Below are 18,840 nucleotides of genomic sequence, written 5' to 3' on the forward strand. Positions count from 1 at the left end.
ACTTAGACCAGAAGAGGTGCTAGGCAAGGGTGAGGAAACTCTAGGATGGGTGGTAGGGGAGGCATGTGATGAACATTGATGTAGCTTTGAGGTCATCTGCAGCATTAGGAACTGTAAATCATCTACTAGCTCTCTTCTGGAAAATTCTTCCAGAAAATGAGACCATCCAGAATCCTAGAGAAGCTATTCACAGGTGAGATTAATGTATTATTAGTAATAAGTGGATTCATGCCATGCAACAGGTGGACAATAGCAGGAGTCATGGTGAACTCCCAGGTTTCAGGTTCTCCATTCAAGACAGAGACACTCATTCCCCTGGCTGTGTTTTCTAAAGCCTCCTAAGTACCTGGCAGAGTGTTATGTACATAAAACAGAACCTTCCCTTTCTATAAGAACAGAGTATAACAGACAAGACAATAGCAGAAGGCACAAGAGTGTGCATGTTACTATTACATCACATACCACCGAGAAGAAAAAGGAGGGCCAGCAAGAACTTGAACGGCCAGCACAGTTGAGACGTGGCCTTGGGGCTTGAGGGGTGGGGAGGATTTGGACACATAGGACTGGGAAGGAAGGGCCCACTGGGTGGGAACCAAGATTAGGGGGCATTTCTAGCTCTCCTCCATCATTTTCCACTTCCCTTCCCCTTTGTTCTCTGCCTGAGACACACTCTGACCTCATAATCTGTTCTGGCTGCTGCACCTTTGGTTTCACCTATGGTTTAGCCAAGAGAAATCCACAATTTTTTGAAAGGAAATGTACTATTCTGGCTCTCAAGTTTGTCTAGGCCCTCCCATGTATAGGTTCATTTGGGTCTTTTTAACAGTAATAGAACAAATCTCCAACCTCCATCACCAAGATTTCTTAGCCAGCTCCCGGAACCTCACCATCAACATCTCCTATCATCAAAGTCTCTTGAAGGCAGGCCCTTGAGCACAGCCTCTGCTTCAGCCTCTTCTTTGCAGAGTTGATCCCACAGGCCAAGGGGCCTGAGTCCTGACCTTTACAAGAGCACAAATCCTAGAGGCATCAAAGTAGCTCCACTGGGCTGAAGAAATGGGGTCATTCATAGAGGCGGGGGGAAATGTTCCTCTCTTCATAAGGACTGTGAAATAGTGCTCGCTTCTCCGAATCTCAGATTTCCCCCCAGAAACCTTTGCAAAGAAGAAGGAAATGACAAATCCCGCCTTCCTCTTCCAGCCAAAACCTTGAGATTTGTGTGCATGGATGGATGCTACTGGCTTCACCCACTGAGCCCAGGCAAATCTGAATCCCAGTTTAGGATCACACAGGAACTGATTATTACTACAGGAATCTAAAAGAAAAGTAAAATGAAAATGGAAGAAACAATGACAAAGACCTAGCAGCGGACACAGATTCCTGATTCTAAGCCAAGGAATATGGCCTACAAGCCCACCTAGCCCGGCTTGTGCTTCCTCGACCTTATTCTTGTCTGTTGAGCACCAGCTCCCTGCCTCCCCAGCCCCAGCACCTTGCTCTGTAGGATGGCCAGCACTGGCACAGAGTGGGGACTCTTTATCACTAGAGACAGATGAGAAAGAGGGAGGAACGAGTCAATGAGGGCAACCGCTTCCCTCTGTCTGGTGGCCTCTCAGCTCAGCCTTGCGGCTTCCAGTGATCCACCTGGCATCTGGACCTTAGCGTGGGGATGGGGCTTCCTTGCTAGCCCAAAGATGGCTCCCAAGGCTTCAGCATGATCTCGCAGACCCCAGGTGGTCTCCCTCCACCTTGTCTTCCCTCTTTCCCACTTTCCTCCTCTCCTGGAGGAGCTCCTATAATTCTGTTGACCCTCTGGTTCCATTTCTCTGTACGTCTTGGGTTTGCCAAGCAAAAGCACAGTCACCATTAGTGGTCAAGGTAAGAAGTGGGGCTCAAGGATCTTCCACTGAGCTCAACTTCTTATCCATTTGGCTGAAGTCTGGGCTTAATCTGATGTTAATGTTTTCAAGTGTCCTGTTTTATGTTAATATTAATGCTGCAGTGTACCACAAATGCTTTTTTAAAAATCTACATATTCTTTTTCTTAGGATAATTTTAGATTTAAAAATATTGAGAAGATAGGACTGAGATTTCCCATTTACTCTGAAGCCAGTTTCCCCTATGATTAACATCTTACATGAGTTTTTGTTATAACGAACCAATTTTGTCAAGTCAGCAAACAAAGTACATACTTATTGGGATTTCCTTAATTTTTACCCAGTAGCCCTTTTTGGTTGCAGGATTCCATCTGGGATATCACGTTACATTTAGTTGTCATGTCTCCTTAGGATTCTCCAGACGTCCTCTTTCCTTTTTTTTTTTTTTTTTTTAACGTTTATTTATTTTTGAGACAGAGAGAGACAGAGCATGAACAGGGGAGGAGCAGAGAGAGATGGAGACACAAAATCTGAAACAGGCTCCAGGCTCTGAGCTGTCAGCCCAGAGCCCGACACGGGGCTCGAACTCACGGACCGTGAGATCGTGACCTGAGCCGAAGTCGGACGCTTAACCGACCGAGCCACCCAGGCGCCCCTGACTTTCCTTGTTTTTTGTGATGTTGGCAGTTTTGAGGAGTATTGCTCAGGTATTCTGTGGAATGCCCTTCTGTTGGAATTTGTCTGGTGTTTTTCTCACGGTTAGACTGAGGTCGTGAGGTCTGGGGAGGAAAATCGAAGAGGTCAAGTGCCATCTTCACCTCATTATACCAACAGAGCTTACGACCATTGATGTTGACCTTGGTCACCTGGCTGTAGTAGTGATTGTCAGTTTTCTCCGCTGTAAAGTTCCTCTTTATTTTTCCCTTTCACGCTCTACTTTCCAGAAGGAAGTCGCTGTGTGTAGCCCACTTAAGGTGTCGGGAGTTACACTCCACCATCTATGGCTGGAGTATTTCTGTAAACTATATGGAATTCTTCTGCATGGGAGATTTGTCTCTTCTTTGACATTTATTTGCTCAATCACTTATTTATATCAACATAGATATTTATTTTATACTTTGGATTATAATCCAATATCACGTCATTTATTTTGCCACTCAAATTGGCATTGGGTCTCTTTGGGCACCAGGGCCTCTTTCATTTGGCTCCTGTGACCTTTGACATACTATTGTGGAGTCAATGTTTGTGCCCTTCCCCATGCAAATGTTGGAGCCCTGCAGATGTGATGGCATTTAGAAATTAGGAGAATTCCAAGGAGGCTCTGTACTCAGTGCAGAGCCCAATGCAGGGCTTGATCCCATGACCATGAGATTGTAACCTGAGCTGAAACCAAGAGATGGCCACTCAACCGAATGAACCCAGGTGCCCCCGGCAGATGACATTCTTAAATGCACAAGTGACATATCTTAAGTCACATGATAATGAAATCTGACATGTGGTAAAGTGCTTTATAATGGACATTCATACTGTGTACTTACTGTTCAAGTTTAAATTATGTCAGATTTTTCTCTTTTATGAACTGGGCCGGTTATGAAAGTTAGGGTGTCCTAAGGATAGGGAGCATATCACATGGGAAAGAACGTAGCAGTCAGCCTGAGTGACTAAGGCTCCATCAGAGTGACCACAGTTTGATCTGCCATTTGAAGTGGATATTGATGGATTTGTCTGCTCAGCACTCCTTTTCCCCAAAGGAAGTGCCTCTTCCACTCCCTCCAGAGCCATCATGTTAGTACATCGTGACCTGTTCCTGGCCATTTGATTATTCCAGGGATAAGCACTAGACCCAGCTGGGCCAATTCCAGAGTCCTTACTTAAGACTTTTGTAACAGGAACTTAAAAAGAGAGTTGGCTTTATTTTAGTGACCAAAACTGTGGACATTGAGGCTGTCAGTGATCAGGTGAAGAAAGCTGGTGTGCAAGCAGGAAGAATAATAAAACCAACAGGCACACACATACACACACACAGAAAGACAGAGACAGAAATGAAGACATTTGATTATTTGAGTTCTTGATTCTGATATGGCATGGGTATTTCATGAAGTATGCCCTCAAATCTTTAACCAAGTCCTTCTTTATGCTCAGGCTAGTCAGGGATGGTTTTCAGTTACTTTCAATCAAAAGAGCCCTTACCAATGCGGAATGATTGACAATCACTGTCATATTATTGCATATTATTATACCATGATAAATATCTACTGAGATGCAACCCCGTGACATTGTTTCAATATTCAAAATACAGATATGACCCAGATCTCCTATCAAAGACGGTTAATTTTGTATATTATTTTTCAGAAAGTTTCCAAATATAAATCTATGATAAGTACTTAAGTCTTACCATAACTACTTAAGACACATTTGTGATAAATGCTAAAGTTTACATAGGAAACTTTTATTGATCTGGCTTTCTAAACAATAAGAGAGTTGAAATTATTAAAATTGTCCTCACTCTACTTTATGGAAACTAATGAACTAAGATGTGGTAACTAAGGAAAAAAACATTCTAAAAAACACCTTTTGGGATACACTATAGGGTCAACATCAGCACCTTTGATAGTATGTGTATGTCAGTGACTGAATCATCAAAGCTGTATTAAGCACAGCTTGACCTTGTTTTGAACTGTATTTTAGTGTACTATAATTCTACACTGTAACTTGATAATTCATCATGGTAATAATAGCTACCGTGTACCAGACAGGCACTGTTCTAGGGGCCAAACACATATTAACTTTTTAACCCCCCACAGCAATCTTATTGGGTAGATACAGTTGTTATGCCCATTTACAGGTGATGGAGAGGTTACGTAATTTACCCAAGGTCACACAACCATTAAGAGGGGAAGCACAGGGCGAACCCGTCAGGTAACTAAGATAGTTAATCACAGTCGCTCTCAGGTAAATAGCGTAATCAACTAACAAGACATCCTACTTCTAAGGTCCTTTAGAGGAGATTTTAACGTACTACTTGCTTACAAATTCTTTGGATTTGTAGACTACGACTTGGGTATCAGTGAGGCAGAGCTCTGTGCAGGAGATCTTTTGTTATGAGAGCTTAGGGCTCTGTGACTTGGAAGAAAGCCCCATGGTGGATCTCAAGCCAGAGACAGCCTCCACCAGGCTCTGTTCGTTTCCTCATGGTGAGAGCAAATCTTTCCAAGGCCTTCCATCTCTCCTAGGGTAGAAATCAGAACCTTTCCTGGGCCACAGGCTTTATCAATCTCACCAGTCTCCACTGGGACACTGTGCATCTCTGGCCTCACACTTCTCCCATCATAAAACCTTTAGAGAAGACATTCCCTCTGATTGGTCCGTCCTCTTCATCCACACCCCACAGCCAAATCCAACTCGTCTTTCAGGCCTTCCCTGCCCCACAGACCACATTTGGTTCCTTTCTTTTGATCTCACAGCATCTTATTTATGAAAATAGCAACAGAAAAGTTGTGGAAGTACTGAATGTCTGTCTCCTTGGCTGTGAGTGTGAACTTCATGTAGGCAAGGAATATGTTTTGCTTGTTCGTTGCTGAATCCCCATCACTTAGCCCACAGCTTAGCACGTAGTTGGCACCAAATAAATACTTGTAAACTAAGGAGACTTTCCAGCCACCACCTGAAGAGGAAATAAATATTAGAGTCTCCTTGGCATTGACAAGACCTGCTCTGCTGAGTGCGGAAGAAGGCCTGCCCAGAGAATGCTAGAGCAGCTTGGCAGAGTGGTTAGCAAGCCACAGGAAAATGAGTATATCTATAAAAAAAATTTTCCCTGTATAACTTGCGATTAACAAATGGTGAGGGTAAAAATTATGATTTTTGTGAGCAATGAAACAATCCAGTGTTCATAGTGCTAACATCTCCATCAAAGAAATTTCAAATCAGAACACTGAGGGTCAAAGTAAAAGAAACAGTGGTTTTGGTGATACTGTGTCTTGCCTACCGAGGATGGTTCTATGGTTATCGCTGTTCACTTTTAGTTGCAGCACTTTTTTTTATCTTTATGTTTTTTTCAAAGGTTTTATCATCTCTTTAACTGATTCCTCGAAACAATCTTGTGCGGAGAGCCGGTGCCATGGCCTGGGCGATGAAGAAATGTTTCCTCTTTCAAAGACTCTTATTTTTTGGACGATAAGAATTGCTAAAGAGGAAGCAATCAAACCTATCGCGCTGGCTCTGCCCTCCGCCCAGCGCGCTGCTTCCTGGTTTTAAAACGCTTTCAGATCCTCCTGTGAAGTGTCTTGGTTACGTTAAACTGGACTGCCCCGCGTTTTTTGAGATCCCGTCTCTCATCCTGTTCACCTGGCACACGGCACACGGGAATCGATCGCGGAAATCCGATCGTTCCCTGGTGACAACGAACCTCGGTCTGCCGCGCTCACCAATGTGATATCAGCACTACCCCTACGCTGGGAAAACGCCACTTCACTCGTTTCCCGGCAAGCTTGCAGCTGCCGTCAGTGCTGCGAAGTCCTGCCCTGTCCTCCAAGCTCCGTCGGGCGCCGGGCGTCCCGGGAGGGCGTCTCGGGGGCCGCTCTGGGGACCGTTCAGGCGAGGGGCGCCCAGAGGGCCTCCCAGAGGACTCGGCGAAACCCAGGCGAACGTCGGTGATTCAAAAACACCTCAGGAAGTCGTGCTTCCCAAAGACAGGTGCTGCCTTCGCAAGGCTACAGCTCCCCAGCGCCTCCAGCTCTCACAGATCTTCTCTCGCCTCTGGTTTCCCACAGCCCGGGGCCGCAGCTCCGCGCGAACAGCGAAGGATGCGGGCGGTGCCAGGAGCTGCTGGCCTACCCCCGCCACACCCTCCGGCCTCGCCGCGGCGCGGCCAACGCCTCCGCCACGTGCCCGCCTCCCGCAGCCAGGACGCCCGCGATTGGCTGGCGGCGCTGCCCGTCGTGAGGGGAGGGCGCGGCGCCCGCAGGCCGGCGCGCCTATTGGTCGTGGCGGCGGCGGCAGCGCGCGCGGTCGGCGTGAGGCGGGGAAGCCGGTGGCGGCGGCGGCGGCGGAACGGGCGGAGGCTGCCGGTTTCGTAACCGTCGCTCCTCCTTGCTGGCTCGCGGGCTGCGAGGCCTGGGTCCGTCGGGCCGCGCCGCGCGGGGCCGCTCGGAGTGGAGGCCGCCTGGGGGCGGGCGGGCGGGCTGGAGGCGCAGGTAAGGAGGCCGCGGGCGGGCGGGATGAGGGAAGAGGAGGAGGCCGCGGCGGAGCCGGCCGCTCGCGTGGGCGCCGGCCGGGCCCGAGGAACCTCGGCCCGGCCTGAGGAGGCCGGCTCGCCGGGAAGGCCCCGCGCGGCCCGCGGCGCGGGCGGCGGCCCCGCGCGGCGTCTGATGCAACCTGCCGGCAACACCCGGCGGGGCCGCTGAGCTCATCCCTGGCCGTGGCCCAGGGCCGCGGCGCCGCCCGCCGACCCCCGCGCTCCCCGGGCGCCCCTCGCTGCCGGCCCGGGACAGGACGGGGCGGGGGACGAGGTGTGCCCCCTCCGGAACCCGGCCTCTTTTGGGGAAACGGACATTGGTGACAAGCTAGGCTCGTATTGGCCCCCGGGGATAAAGGGTGTTCCCAGAATAGCAAGAGGAGGACCGTGCCTTACCTTAGCGCCACTTCGGAAATTGCCCGCCCCTCCAGAACTGCTTGGCGAGGGGTAGACGAGACTTCTGTTCAGAAGTTAGGAGGGTGATAAAGTGGGCAGGGAAGGCGGCTGATGTTTATTAAATACACGACTTTACAGAAATGATCCTGCGCTTACTTAGGGAGCTGTAATTTGAATATCCTGCAGTTCACTGCTGAATATAGGTTAGATGAACGGGCAGCAACCACGAGTTGAATAGAAAAGAGAAGAGCAAGGAATGAAGCGCTTCGTTAGCATGTTGGAGGGAACACGGTAAAGAAAATCGCTAGCAGAGGTGTCTAGATGAACGGAATGGAAATGCATATTTGGGGGGAAGGATAATATGTTCTTCCAAGGAGGCTTGTATGTTTTCATTTTTGAGAAGGTTTGTTTCGTTTTCCTTTTGTCTGAGGTTTGTGCTGTAATCTGGCACCTTAAAATGTGTCAGTTTCAGAAAGGTTTTAAGGTTAGTGGGTTACACAAAAATTGGTAGTTTTCTCTCCGAGCCTGCACTCAGGGAATTCTTATGTGAAGAGATTGTCCTAAATTTAGATAGGATACGCGACTCCCAAATAAATTTTGGAAAGAAAATACTACAGGGGTTTGCTTTCCTAAGAAATTGTGCCTCTAAAAGTTCTTGATATTGAAAAGTTAAAATCTGGTCACTGTTACCACTTGATTAGTATTTGGCATGAGCTATTCTTAAAGTCGATTCTCTGGTTCTGGAAACACTTACTGTAAACATGGCTAAATAATTACAGGATGCTAGTGAGCTGAAGAATTTCTCAGTTTCTTGATTTCCTGCTTCTGGTGGGTCTACTTGGCTTAATCAGTCGTTTGTAAATACCTGCCTAAAAAACAGGTGAAGACAAAATTTCATTTTTTTCATAATATCCTTTAAATTCTCAAGAGCACATCATTGACTGTCAGCAGTTGTCTGATCTTGGAGAGGTGGGTTCGTCTGTAGGGATTTGAACAGCACATGGTGAGGCCCTGGTAAAGACAACTAGGACCTCATGGGGCTGAATTAGGTCTTATGGTCTAGGATTGCCTCACCTGATCACAGTAATGTAAATATAGGTAGCCACAATTCCAAATTTATTGGGTATTCTTGGGAGGGAGTGCTTCCATGGGTTCTTGTAGGTACATTGGTTTCCTACTTTTTTGGCTTTCCAGCCCTGTTGGTTAAAAAAAATTTTTTTTAAGCATGATTTCCTAATGGAGGTATATTTATAAACAATGTGTGTACTCTTTTTTTTTTTTTTGTATGTTGTAAACCTAACAGAAGTAGATTAAAAAGGTAACGTTAAAAAAAAGACAAGTGAACATAACATTTGCTGCATACTCTAGTGGACTGCTTATGCACCCCCAAAGGGATGTACCCTCCTTCGTGGACCCCTGTTTTGGGTCATGAAGCAAGCAGTGGCAACTAAATAGAAATCCTGCTCCTTTGGGCATGTATGGACTTTGCTTACCTTTACATCTCTTGCAGTATGGAGTTGTCAGACCCTGGCAACAGATGCCTAAGAACTTGAGATTATTAATTGGAACGCATAACTGGGCTAAGTAGAAAAGCAAGTTCTCAACTGAAATAAAGCAAAGACCAGACTAGAAATGATGTTCACTCTATAGACTGGGTACTCAAAGGAGCAAGTGGAATTATATTTTTATTTTCATGTACACCTTTAAGAAAGACCAAGAACCTACAGAAGTAAGACCATAATATCTTAACACTCCTGATTTAATTGTGGTTGTTTTAAGAGATTCCAGTACTAGAGAACCTATCTCATTTCTGTATATGATGTTTATAAAAATAAATATTTTCTTTTAGCCAGTATTTGACACGTTTCCCTTTTTAAAAATTATTTTCATTTTATTTTATTCCTTTTTATTATTTAAAAAAACTTTTTTTTAATGTTTATTTATTTTTGAGAGAGAGAGAGAGAGAGAGAGAGAGAGAGAGAATCCGAAGCAGGCTCCAGGTTCTGAGCTGTCAGCACAGAGCCCGATGAAGGGCTCGAACTCATGAACTGTGAGATCATGACCTGAGCGGAAGTCAGATGCTTGGTATGGTTTACAACAGACCAAAAAAACCGACTGAGCCACCCAGGCACCCCTCATCATATTTATTTTAGATAGAGAGTGAAAGTGGGGGAGAGGGGAGGAGGGGGGAGAGGGAAGGAGAGAGAGAGACAGAATATGAATGAATGAATGAATGAATGAATGAAAGAATCTTAAGCAGGCTCTACACTGAGCGTGGAGCCTGATACAGGGCTCGATCCCATGACTCTGGGGTTAAGACCTGAACTGAAATCAAGAGTGGGACGCTCAATCGACTGAGCCAGCCAGGAGCCCCTCGACCGATATTTCTTGGGCCCCACCACTATATGGCTCGCCCTGCACTACTAGATGCTGAGCGTGTGGACATGAAGACAGATCGCTGCCTCTAGCTTAGTCTCCAGGGAGAGCTGGCATTGACAGAGAAACTGGGGGAACCACCTGGACAGCAGTACAAAGAAAAGAATGCAGGACCATTTAGGGGGTTGATAGTGGTTCAGTGTTGTTGAGGTGTGAAGTATAAGGGAGCAAGGGCTGGAGAGAGAGTTGATACCTTCAATCTGATCCTACACACTGGAGCAGGTTGGAGTGTTCGATTGCTCTGGAGGCAGTGGTTGGAGGGAACAGCTAAACCAGAGGAGACCAGTGCCCCTTGAGAGATGATGTCAGCCTGAGGTAATTAATTCTGTGGCATTCGGATGGAGAAGGTGGTGGGTTGTAAGTTTTTGGGAGCTGGGTGGGTAGCCTTGTCACATACCAGTGATCGTAAAGATTTGGTGTCGGGGAGAAACATCTATAGTGTTTTGGAGTGTGGACATTCACTGAGATGATTGGAGTTAAAAGTTTATGTTGGGGGGCATGGGGAGGAATATCTGGTTGTACGTATGTGAAAAAAGATGACAGGAGGATTAGGAAAATTCTTGATAAGTTTATTTTCCCAAATGAAACTTGAGAGAAATTTGTTTTACTCATTCTGACTGCTCTTCGTTTTCAGTGTGTTGCTGATTTCAATGAACACTCCTTGAATTAAAAAATTTGAATTAAAAAAAAATGCACCTCCTCATTGTGAATCTGCAGCAGTGGCTCTCACACTTCATCACTTCAGGGTCCCGTTGAAACAGGATTGCCTGGGCCTATTCCTGAAGCTCCCAATCCTTCTGTCTGGGCAGCCCGAGAATTTGCATTTCTCACAAGTTCCCAAATGCTGCTGCTGGTCCGCACTTTGAGAATAACTGCTCAGTTTTTCTGCTCCTCCCTGCTCGAATGATTCACATGTAAGGAAATAAGGCACCGCCCTGCTTCCTGTAGAATGAACTTTGGAATAGTACTTGTCTACGCAGGATCCAGACTTTCATTTGGGATTGAATATCCAGGTTTGAAATAAACTAGTATTTTTTTGCCCATCGTAGGTGTTCAATAAGTGTTTGTGGAAGGAACAAGAGCGTAAGTGACAGTGTAAACTGGGCACCTTTTGGAGGCAGCTATTTTGCTTGTGTAAAAACAGTTGATACTCTGGAGTCAGCTTTTTTGGACCACTTGGCTCTGACCCCCTTTACTTGATTCATTTTCCTTAATGGATATTTTTTTCACTTAAACTTTCTTGGCTTTGGTTGAGGAACTTTAAAACAACAACATTTTTAAAGTTCTTAATATTTCTAAGTTTCCCTTGCTTACGTTTTTACCAATTTGATAATTACTCTTTGTTTTTCAAGCCAAAGGGCACATTTTCAAAGTCCCCCCTAGTATGTTCAGCCTACTATGTTCAGCCCCTCTACTGTGAGTCAGACTGAGGTAAAAAGAGCTCTTCTCTATTCCTGTATCTCTGGGTACCAAAATGGACATGAACGTCACTGAATTTGGAACCGGTGTTAAAATCTTTTAGTGATTTGGGCATAAAAAGCCGAGCATAAGGCAGGAAGAAAGACTTTTTAGTACTGAAGTTCATGGTATATTTTCAGAGTCAGAAGGCATCTTACCATTCTACATCCCTCATTTGCAGATGGGGAAATCAAGGCCCCAAGAAGGAAAGGATATAGGTTCCGAGCAAAAGAGGGGAGCCAGAGCCAAGACAGTATTGACCTGGTTCCTCCTGGTCTGTACTTCTTTGGATCATTCTTATCTTTGTGTTGTCTATAGATTAGTTTTAAAGATTAAAAACATAATTGGCATATGAAAAGTTAAAAAGTTAAAGAAGATGACCATGATTATGATAGTTGAAACAATCCCAGGAGAAGTGTTAAACACGTTTTTAAAAATTGACTAAAATATTATGCCCACTTTACACCAAATAAGCAATAATGTTGATGGCCACTAACACTTTTAGTGGTAAGGTGGCTCAAATTAATACTGAACTGCCACTGTTTAACTGGAAGAAAAATAGGCAACATAGTAAATTATCAAAGGAGATTGTGAAATGTCCACTACTGAAGATAGACTTGGAGTAGATATCGTCCATGGTTTGGAAGGAAGCTTTCTTTTTTGCCTTATATTGGAGTGAGAACAGATGGCTCACTAGCTCAGGGCTGCCTGCATGGCTTTGGAGACCATTGAAAGTAAGGATATAGCGACTTTCTAAAAGGAAAGATTTTTAAAAAGCAGGCCAGTAAACAGTGTTTTATACGGAAATGCCCAGCTAAAAGTTTGGGTGAAGCTTCTGGTATTTACTAACTGAGCTTAAGAACTATGAGATGTACTCATTTGAGGCATTTCAGAATTCTGGCCCCAGGTTTTTTCCACTGATGTAGTTTTGGCAGTTTTGTGAAAAGAAGACAGGATAGTTTTATGGTTCATAACATCGCTTTCTGAATTTCCAAGAGTAAGTTGATTTCTTGCTGGACGTGGCTCAGCAGCTTAGTCAGTTTGTCTTGAAGTGGCCTCAGGATAGGATAGGTATCCTTTTGACACCTCTTGAGGCAATTGTAGGGGCCTAGTTGGACTCACAGTCATCCACACACGACCAGTTTCTGAAACTGTGGCTTCATTTCTACGGGCGGCACTGCCGTGGCACTTGGAGTCGGCGTTTCCCCTGAGCCCCTTCTTCAGTGGGCCGTGGGTGTGGGCACTGCCGCTGCTCGGCCTCTGTCTGGCCTCAGCCCCAGGCTTGCTCTGCCTTGGATGCATCTTTAAGGCTTTTATGTCTCTCGTTGCGGTTCAGGTTGCCCATGTTTAAATGTGTTTATTACGTCAAGAAGAAAAAAAGCACTGTTAGAAGAAGCATAGTGGGGTGGGACAGCAGACTGGGTGTCTCAGAGCTCCTAAGTCTAGGATCCAAGAAACAAACTCAGGAAATCTATGTAAACTACTTCTCTTTGAGGCACTAAATAAATAAATAAATAAATAGCCAACACCGCCCGCCCCTGCTTTTCAGAATATCCCATAAAGATGTACTCTGGGAGGAGAGGCAAGTCCTCGATGACTCCGTCCCTGTATGTCGGCATCAGGAGTGTGCGGCGACCCTGATGAGTAGTGGGGACCGGGCGCTGCGCTGCAGTACGCTCGTTTGACGTGAGCGGACAATCGAAACTTTTCTCCCCTTCTTTGCAGGTGTCTCTTCTATCATAATTGAACTCAGGTTTTCCATGTTTAACCCAAACATCTCATTTCTCTCTGGCAGATTGCCAAGTGCTATTAGTTCATATGTGCTACCTAATTAGCGGTATTCTTTTGTTTTTCCTTCCATTTTTGATAACAGTCACAGATGGGTAGTACCCTCAGGGGTTCAGGTGGGCTGGATTTGGCCTTATGGTGCTTCTGTACTAACTCACCTTTCTAAATTAAATGATTTAGACTTCTGAAACATTGGAACATTTGGCAGTTGCTGTAGACTTTTCTCAGCATAATCAATTAATGTTGGCCTGCTGTTAGGTACTTGCAAGTTTAATCTCATTTGATCTTGTCATTTCAAACATTTTAATGCAATTTATTTTTTAACTAGGTACATGTGAAGATTTCTTGGCAGCTTAGTGTGGAAACCGTTGATCACCTTGCCCTCATTTCTACCTGTTCCGTGTCAGCAAGAGAGCGTGCCCAAATGAGCAAGATAGCACAGCAGAACAGCACTCCTGGAATAAGTGTTATTCATACTCAGGCTCATGCCAGCGGCTTACAGCAGGTTCCTCAGCTGGTGCCTGCCGGCTCTGGGGGAGGGGGCAAAGCCGCGCCTCCGAGCAAGCAAAGCAAAAAGAGCTCGCCCATGGATCGAAACAGTGATGAGTATCGGCAGCGCAGAGAGAGGAACAACATGGCTGTGAAAAAGAGCCGGTTGAAAAGCAAGCAGAAGGCACAGGATACACTGCAGAGGGTGAATCAGCTCAAAGAAGAGAATGAACGGTTGGAAGCAAAAATTAAATTGCTGACTAAGGAATTAAGTGTACTGAAAGACTTGTTTCTTGAGCACGCACACAACCTTGCAGATAACGTGCAACCTGGTGGCACTGAAAATACAACAACAACTCCTGATAATGCAGGACAGTAGACCTCACCCCTTCCAAGTTCACGGTTTGTGGCTTGAACGTTAAAGGTGTGACTACCTACACCACTCGTATCAATGGCCGAACGTTGTCTTGTTCCATTATTCAAAGATCCATTGAAGGTTGTTTTCTAGGATCAGCACTGAAGAGTTGATTAGCTAAAAATGTTAGCCATGTAATTTGAATATCTAGTTTTAAATGATACGGATTTTTTTGTGGGGATAAAACAAAGTTTTAAGGTATATGGTAAAAAAAAAAAAAAATCCTGGACCTTGATGTTCTTAATAAATCCTCACTTCCCAAGAAATGCTTCTTTTCTAGGTTGATAAAAGGAACAGGGAACCGGCAGGTCCTGCAGGAGGTTCTTGGTTTTATTGGAGATGGTTAATTGGACTAAGAAAGTTGAATGCCATTTGGTTGATCTATTTGTGATTTTTTTTTTTTTCTAAATTATGTACTAAAATTCCTTAGGGCTATAGAAATCAATCACTTTGTGATTTGGAGTGATTCTATGTATAGCATAACCCTTGTTTTAGCACAATTAGTATTGTTTCCCCAACAAGTACAAGTTTCTGAGTAGCAATGCCATGTTAAATAAGCCCCATTGTGTTTTAAAAGCAGTATACAGCCAGTTGGCTTAAAAATACAAATAATTAGGAGGTGAATAGGTTTTTTAAAAATAAGAGTAAAGCATATTAGAATTATGCTTTTGGGACACCTTTGGGTTATTGGATTGGTGTTATTTTGTTTTCTAACAACAATAAACCAAAAGACAGCTCTGGTTTAGAGAAACTTGTGCACCAAAATTTTTGTTTCTGTAGATGCTAGTCAAGTAAGCATTTTTAAGTTACCATTTTGACAGCCAGGTTAGTAGACAGAATGGCTTGTTTACCGATTGAGATTTAGGTAGTTTCTTCTATGTCCAAATATCTGCAATGGGGCCATGATTTTTAAAGGCAGAAATGTCTTGGTAAGGATCATTTGGCATTTGATCCTAACCAGGTGATTATCAGAAAAATACATCATCAACTCTAGGCCATCTCCCCAAATAGTATAGTCTAAGAAAACTTGAAAATGTAAGGTTTAACCTTTAATTTATTTCACATAAGTACATCTTTTTATATTGTTCTTGTGACATTTCTTTTTCTAGTTAGTGGGCTATTCTAGACTTCTTGTACCACTGCTTCTGTTTGTTTATTTGTATGCTTTGTGTCCCATAAATTATTTTAGAAAGAAAATACTGATAAAACTCAGGATATTGACATCTTTGTCGAGACTAAAAAATGGCGATTACTAAAGTTGGGGAATCTCTAGAGTTTGGTTTGTATTATCAGTGTTGGTAGTTTTGATCGTCCGTGTTGATTTCTCTTCTTTTTTCTTTCTTCCTCTTTTTTTTAGCACAATTCTAGCTCAGATTTGTTGGTGTGTGTGTGTCGGTGTGTGTGTGTCAGTATCAGTCTAGGCTGGTGACAAGAGTCTGAGTCACCTCTGAGTCACCTCTGGTTAAAACATTTGTGTTACCAGGTATCTCATTTGAACATGGTCACCTTTTGGCCACATTGTTGTTTTGCGCTAGGACTTGGAACAGTTTAACCAGGATGTAACTCAGGTCGCACCCTTAGGTTGGTCTGTGCTCTTTTGGGCAGGCGAAGATAGCATGGTGACCTGCGATTCAACAGAGCCATCACTGTGTCCATGGAGCCTCTTCCGCATGTGACTAGGACCCAGTGCTGTTCCAGGAGAGCCACTGTCCCCGGAGGCTTCACTCCCTGGACAGCCAGGAGACAGGATCGGGGTTTCTATTAGGGTCCAACCCCAATGTACTTTGGCTGGAGTATCAGTGTACTTACAGGTTGATGGATTTTTTTTTTTTTTTGCCTAACTAGGAGATAGCCCCAGAATCCTACTGAATCTTTAATAGCTGACCCATGTTCTATAATTAACCTTATTAGAGGTACAGTTAGGCCACTTGAATCTTTAAGCACCTAGAAAGGTGTTACATTAAATCTCTTGTTTACTAAAAACTGTGTTTCAGAAGTTGATGTCCCTGTGGAATTTATGGTTACCAATTATATGGATTGAGTTAACTTGGAAAAAGAAGTTGTAGGGAAATCATCAGGGGTGTACACTTGATATTTCAAATCAGAACACAAGATTGAAACTTTTGGAAAAATTGACTCAAGCTTTCCTGTTACCTATGCAAACAAGAACTTTAGCACAAACAGTCATGTATTCGTAGAACAAAAATGTTAACTGTTGTCTTGACTGTCTTACTGAAGTGTTTGGGATTGAAAGTTTTTAGTTTGATAGATTCATTAGTGTAAAATTGAGGGAAACCAAGTATGGGGAATGGGTATGTTTAGAGCTTTGGGAATTGTAAAATGACTTTTGTAACTTTTGTTCTGTAGGTTACATATGAACCGTTAGGATTTGATCTGCCTTTGCAGGCGGGTCCAGTGGTTTAGGAATTAGGCTTTCGTGTAAATTTCTAGCTGCGTCTGAGTCTCCGGAGATAGGCGCTCTCTGGCCGGTGTTGGCTGCAGGTGGGGAGATCGGAGCTCTTCTGCTGTCTGGCCCCTTTCAGTTATTGGGATGTGAGCTTAGATACTTAGGATTCTTACTAAGAAGTAGTAAGACGTTAACAGCATATTACCAGATTTTTGAAATTCGGGTCATGAGTGTGAAATTCTGAAATTTACGTTTAAAAAAAGGTAGTATTTGCAATTTAATAATTGGTATTAAAAGAAATCAGCTTTTGATGTTTCTTAATCCTCATTAGAGGCTTGAAACTTTGTACCTGAACCACCCAGTTAGCACTCAGAGTGCTTTTTGATGCCTTAGAAATAGGAAGCAATTTTTTGTTTGACAAAAGCTAGGGAGGAGAAAGTTCATTCTATAGCTGTTAGATCTGCCTCTCAGGAAAAAGCCCTTAACTTGTTCTTTTGTTCCTGGCTTTCCTCAGTTTGTGAGATTACTCTATTTTTTTAAATATAATTTTATTTCTTTCAATGAATATGAAATAAAAACACACTTTGGAATAATGACTGCATTTCACTGTGGGTTTCTTTATGTTCGATACCAGGGAAGTAGTCCAGGTGTTGGCTCTACAGAGCAGGCGGTGCGGTCTCTCCCGTTTCCAGCCCAGGGCAGGGGTGAAGGCAGGGGAGCGTGGGGGACAAGCAGGGGTGCTTCTGTCCAAGCCTAGATTTCCCTGAATGGCCAGGAACATCATCTCCTGCGAAGATGGAGCGCCTCTCTAGTCACATGCTTTGTCGCGTGGTCTAATCCCCGCGAGTGTGCTAGACTAGGGGAGGCCGAGCTGGCGTTTCCAGCGCAGACACCTGGTGTCTCGGGGTGTGGTTCCCATTCACACAGTGGTAGGAGGTTCGTTCTTCAGGCTCTGAGGTAGACGGGGATGTCTTTCCCCAACAGTGCAATTTGTGGTACGTACACCATCTTCATTTACATGGTGCCAGTGTCTACAAAAGTGAATAAATACTGAATCCATGCTGACTTGAGTGTCTCAAGGGAAGATGTCATTTAGATACGTCTGTGATCCTTCAGCTATTCTCAGGTCTTGGGAAATAGGTTTCCACTCACTGCCTCTTAATGAAAATTGTAGTGCAGTAATTATTTCTGTGGGTAGGACGTCCTGTCTTGAGGAGTTTTATATAGAGGTGATTTGTGAAGGTGCCAGCTGTTTTTTAATAAAAGCACTTTTGGACCTGCTCGGTCAGTGTGTAGAGTCCATATGGCTTTTACTTGTCTTCAGACCACCAATCCTGAATGTTCTTTCACTGCCACACCCACTCCTCAAAGAGCTCTAGGCCTGCAAGTTAGGCAGGGGTGCCCCGGGGGGCTGGGGTTGCAGAACTGGGCTTCGAGGCAAAGGGGGTTGTGCTGGTTTGTAGCTCAGATAACTGGGTCTGGCCACACCCTCTGAAGCAGCTGTTAGAGCCAGGTGCCTTCCCACATCCCCGCCTCTCAGTCCTACCCCCTAAATGTGCCTCTCGAACCTGTCTGCTCCCCTCCCCTCCCCCGCCTTCTGCAGAGCCATCATCCGCTCCTGTCTGAACTTTGTCTCCTTGGACCATTGCATGCTCTCCAGAACCTTCTGTCATTCCCCACTGCACCCAGTGAGGCCCGGTCTCCTTGCGATGTGGCTCCATTTGGTCTTGTTGACTTAACATCCCTCCATTTTCTAGCCCTCGTTTCTTTGCTGTGGCTGCAGGGCTTTTCCAAGCTCTCTTTACTCCTTGGAACAGCTCAGGTCTGGATGCCTCCTCTTCGCCTTGCTTTTCACTTTGAACCCTTCCTATCTCAGCCCCACCCTGGCTTTCTAGACAAGGTCAGTCCTGTTACTTCCCTTCATGGCACTTTTCAGTGTATAAGATCATGTATTTGCAGCCTCCTTGGGATTCTCTCTCCCTCTCTGCCCCTCCCCCGCTCGTGCATACTCTCTCAAAATAAACAAACTTAAAAAAAAAAAAGATAATCTATTTGTGCTGGTTCAAGGCGGCGAAGTCTCTCAGTAAACTACAGGCTCGGAGAGCAGGGAATCATGTTTTTATACTACACTGGCACATAGTGGATGCTCAATTATTTATTGAATGAATACCTAGACCCTTCCAGGGTTTCAGAAAGCCTTGTTTAGTGCTGTTCAGCTTTCTGGAAGGGTCTCTAATGTATTTCTGAAGCTGTATGGATTTTTGCAGAGGTTTGGAGACTTGAGTTGGGTGCTCCCTCTGGAACACGGGGTGGAGGGGAGATCTGTTGCCGCCTCCCC

The 18,840-nt window shown here is 44.7% G+C and overlaps 1 protein-coding gene across 2 annotated transcripts; it reads left to right on the plus strand.

The window, feature by feature from the left end:
• The first annotated feature begins 6,930 nt into the window (after positions 1–6,930).
• Positions 6,931–17,098, plus strand: CEBPG (CCAAT enhancer binding protein gamma). 2 transcript variants are annotated; one of them, XM_027044899.2, is made up of 2 exons: positions 6,931–7,072; positions 13,520–17,098. In XM_027044899.2, exon 2 carries the CDS (start codon positions 13,616–13,618, stop codon positions 14,057–14,059), a length of 444 nt encoding a protein of 147 aa, XP_026900700.2. In that variant the 5' UTR covers positions 6,931–7,072; positions 13,520–13,615; the 3' UTR covers positions 14,060–17,098. The 2 variants fall into 2 exon arrangements, with proteins under 2 accessions (XP_026900700.2, XP_026900701.2); XM_027044900.2 differs by lacking the exon at positions 6,931–7,072 and adding an exon at positions 9,725–10,260.
• Positions 17,099–18,840: the final 1,742 nt, after the last annotated feature.

Source organism: Acinonyx jubatus, chromosome E2 (genome assembly GCF_027475565.1).
Source record: "Acinonyx jubatus isolate Ajub_Pintada_27869175 chromosome E2, VMU_Ajub_asm_v1.0, whole genome shotgun sequence".
Taxonomy (NCBI): Eukaryota; Metazoa; Chordata; class Mammalia; order Carnivora; family Felidae; genus Acinonyx; species Acinonyx jubatus.

Excerpts from the sequence above, each read along its gene's own strand:
- CEBPG (XM_027044899.2), top strand. The coding sequence starts at position 13,616 with ATGAGCAAGATAGCACAGCAGAACAGCACTCCTGGAATAAGTGTTATT.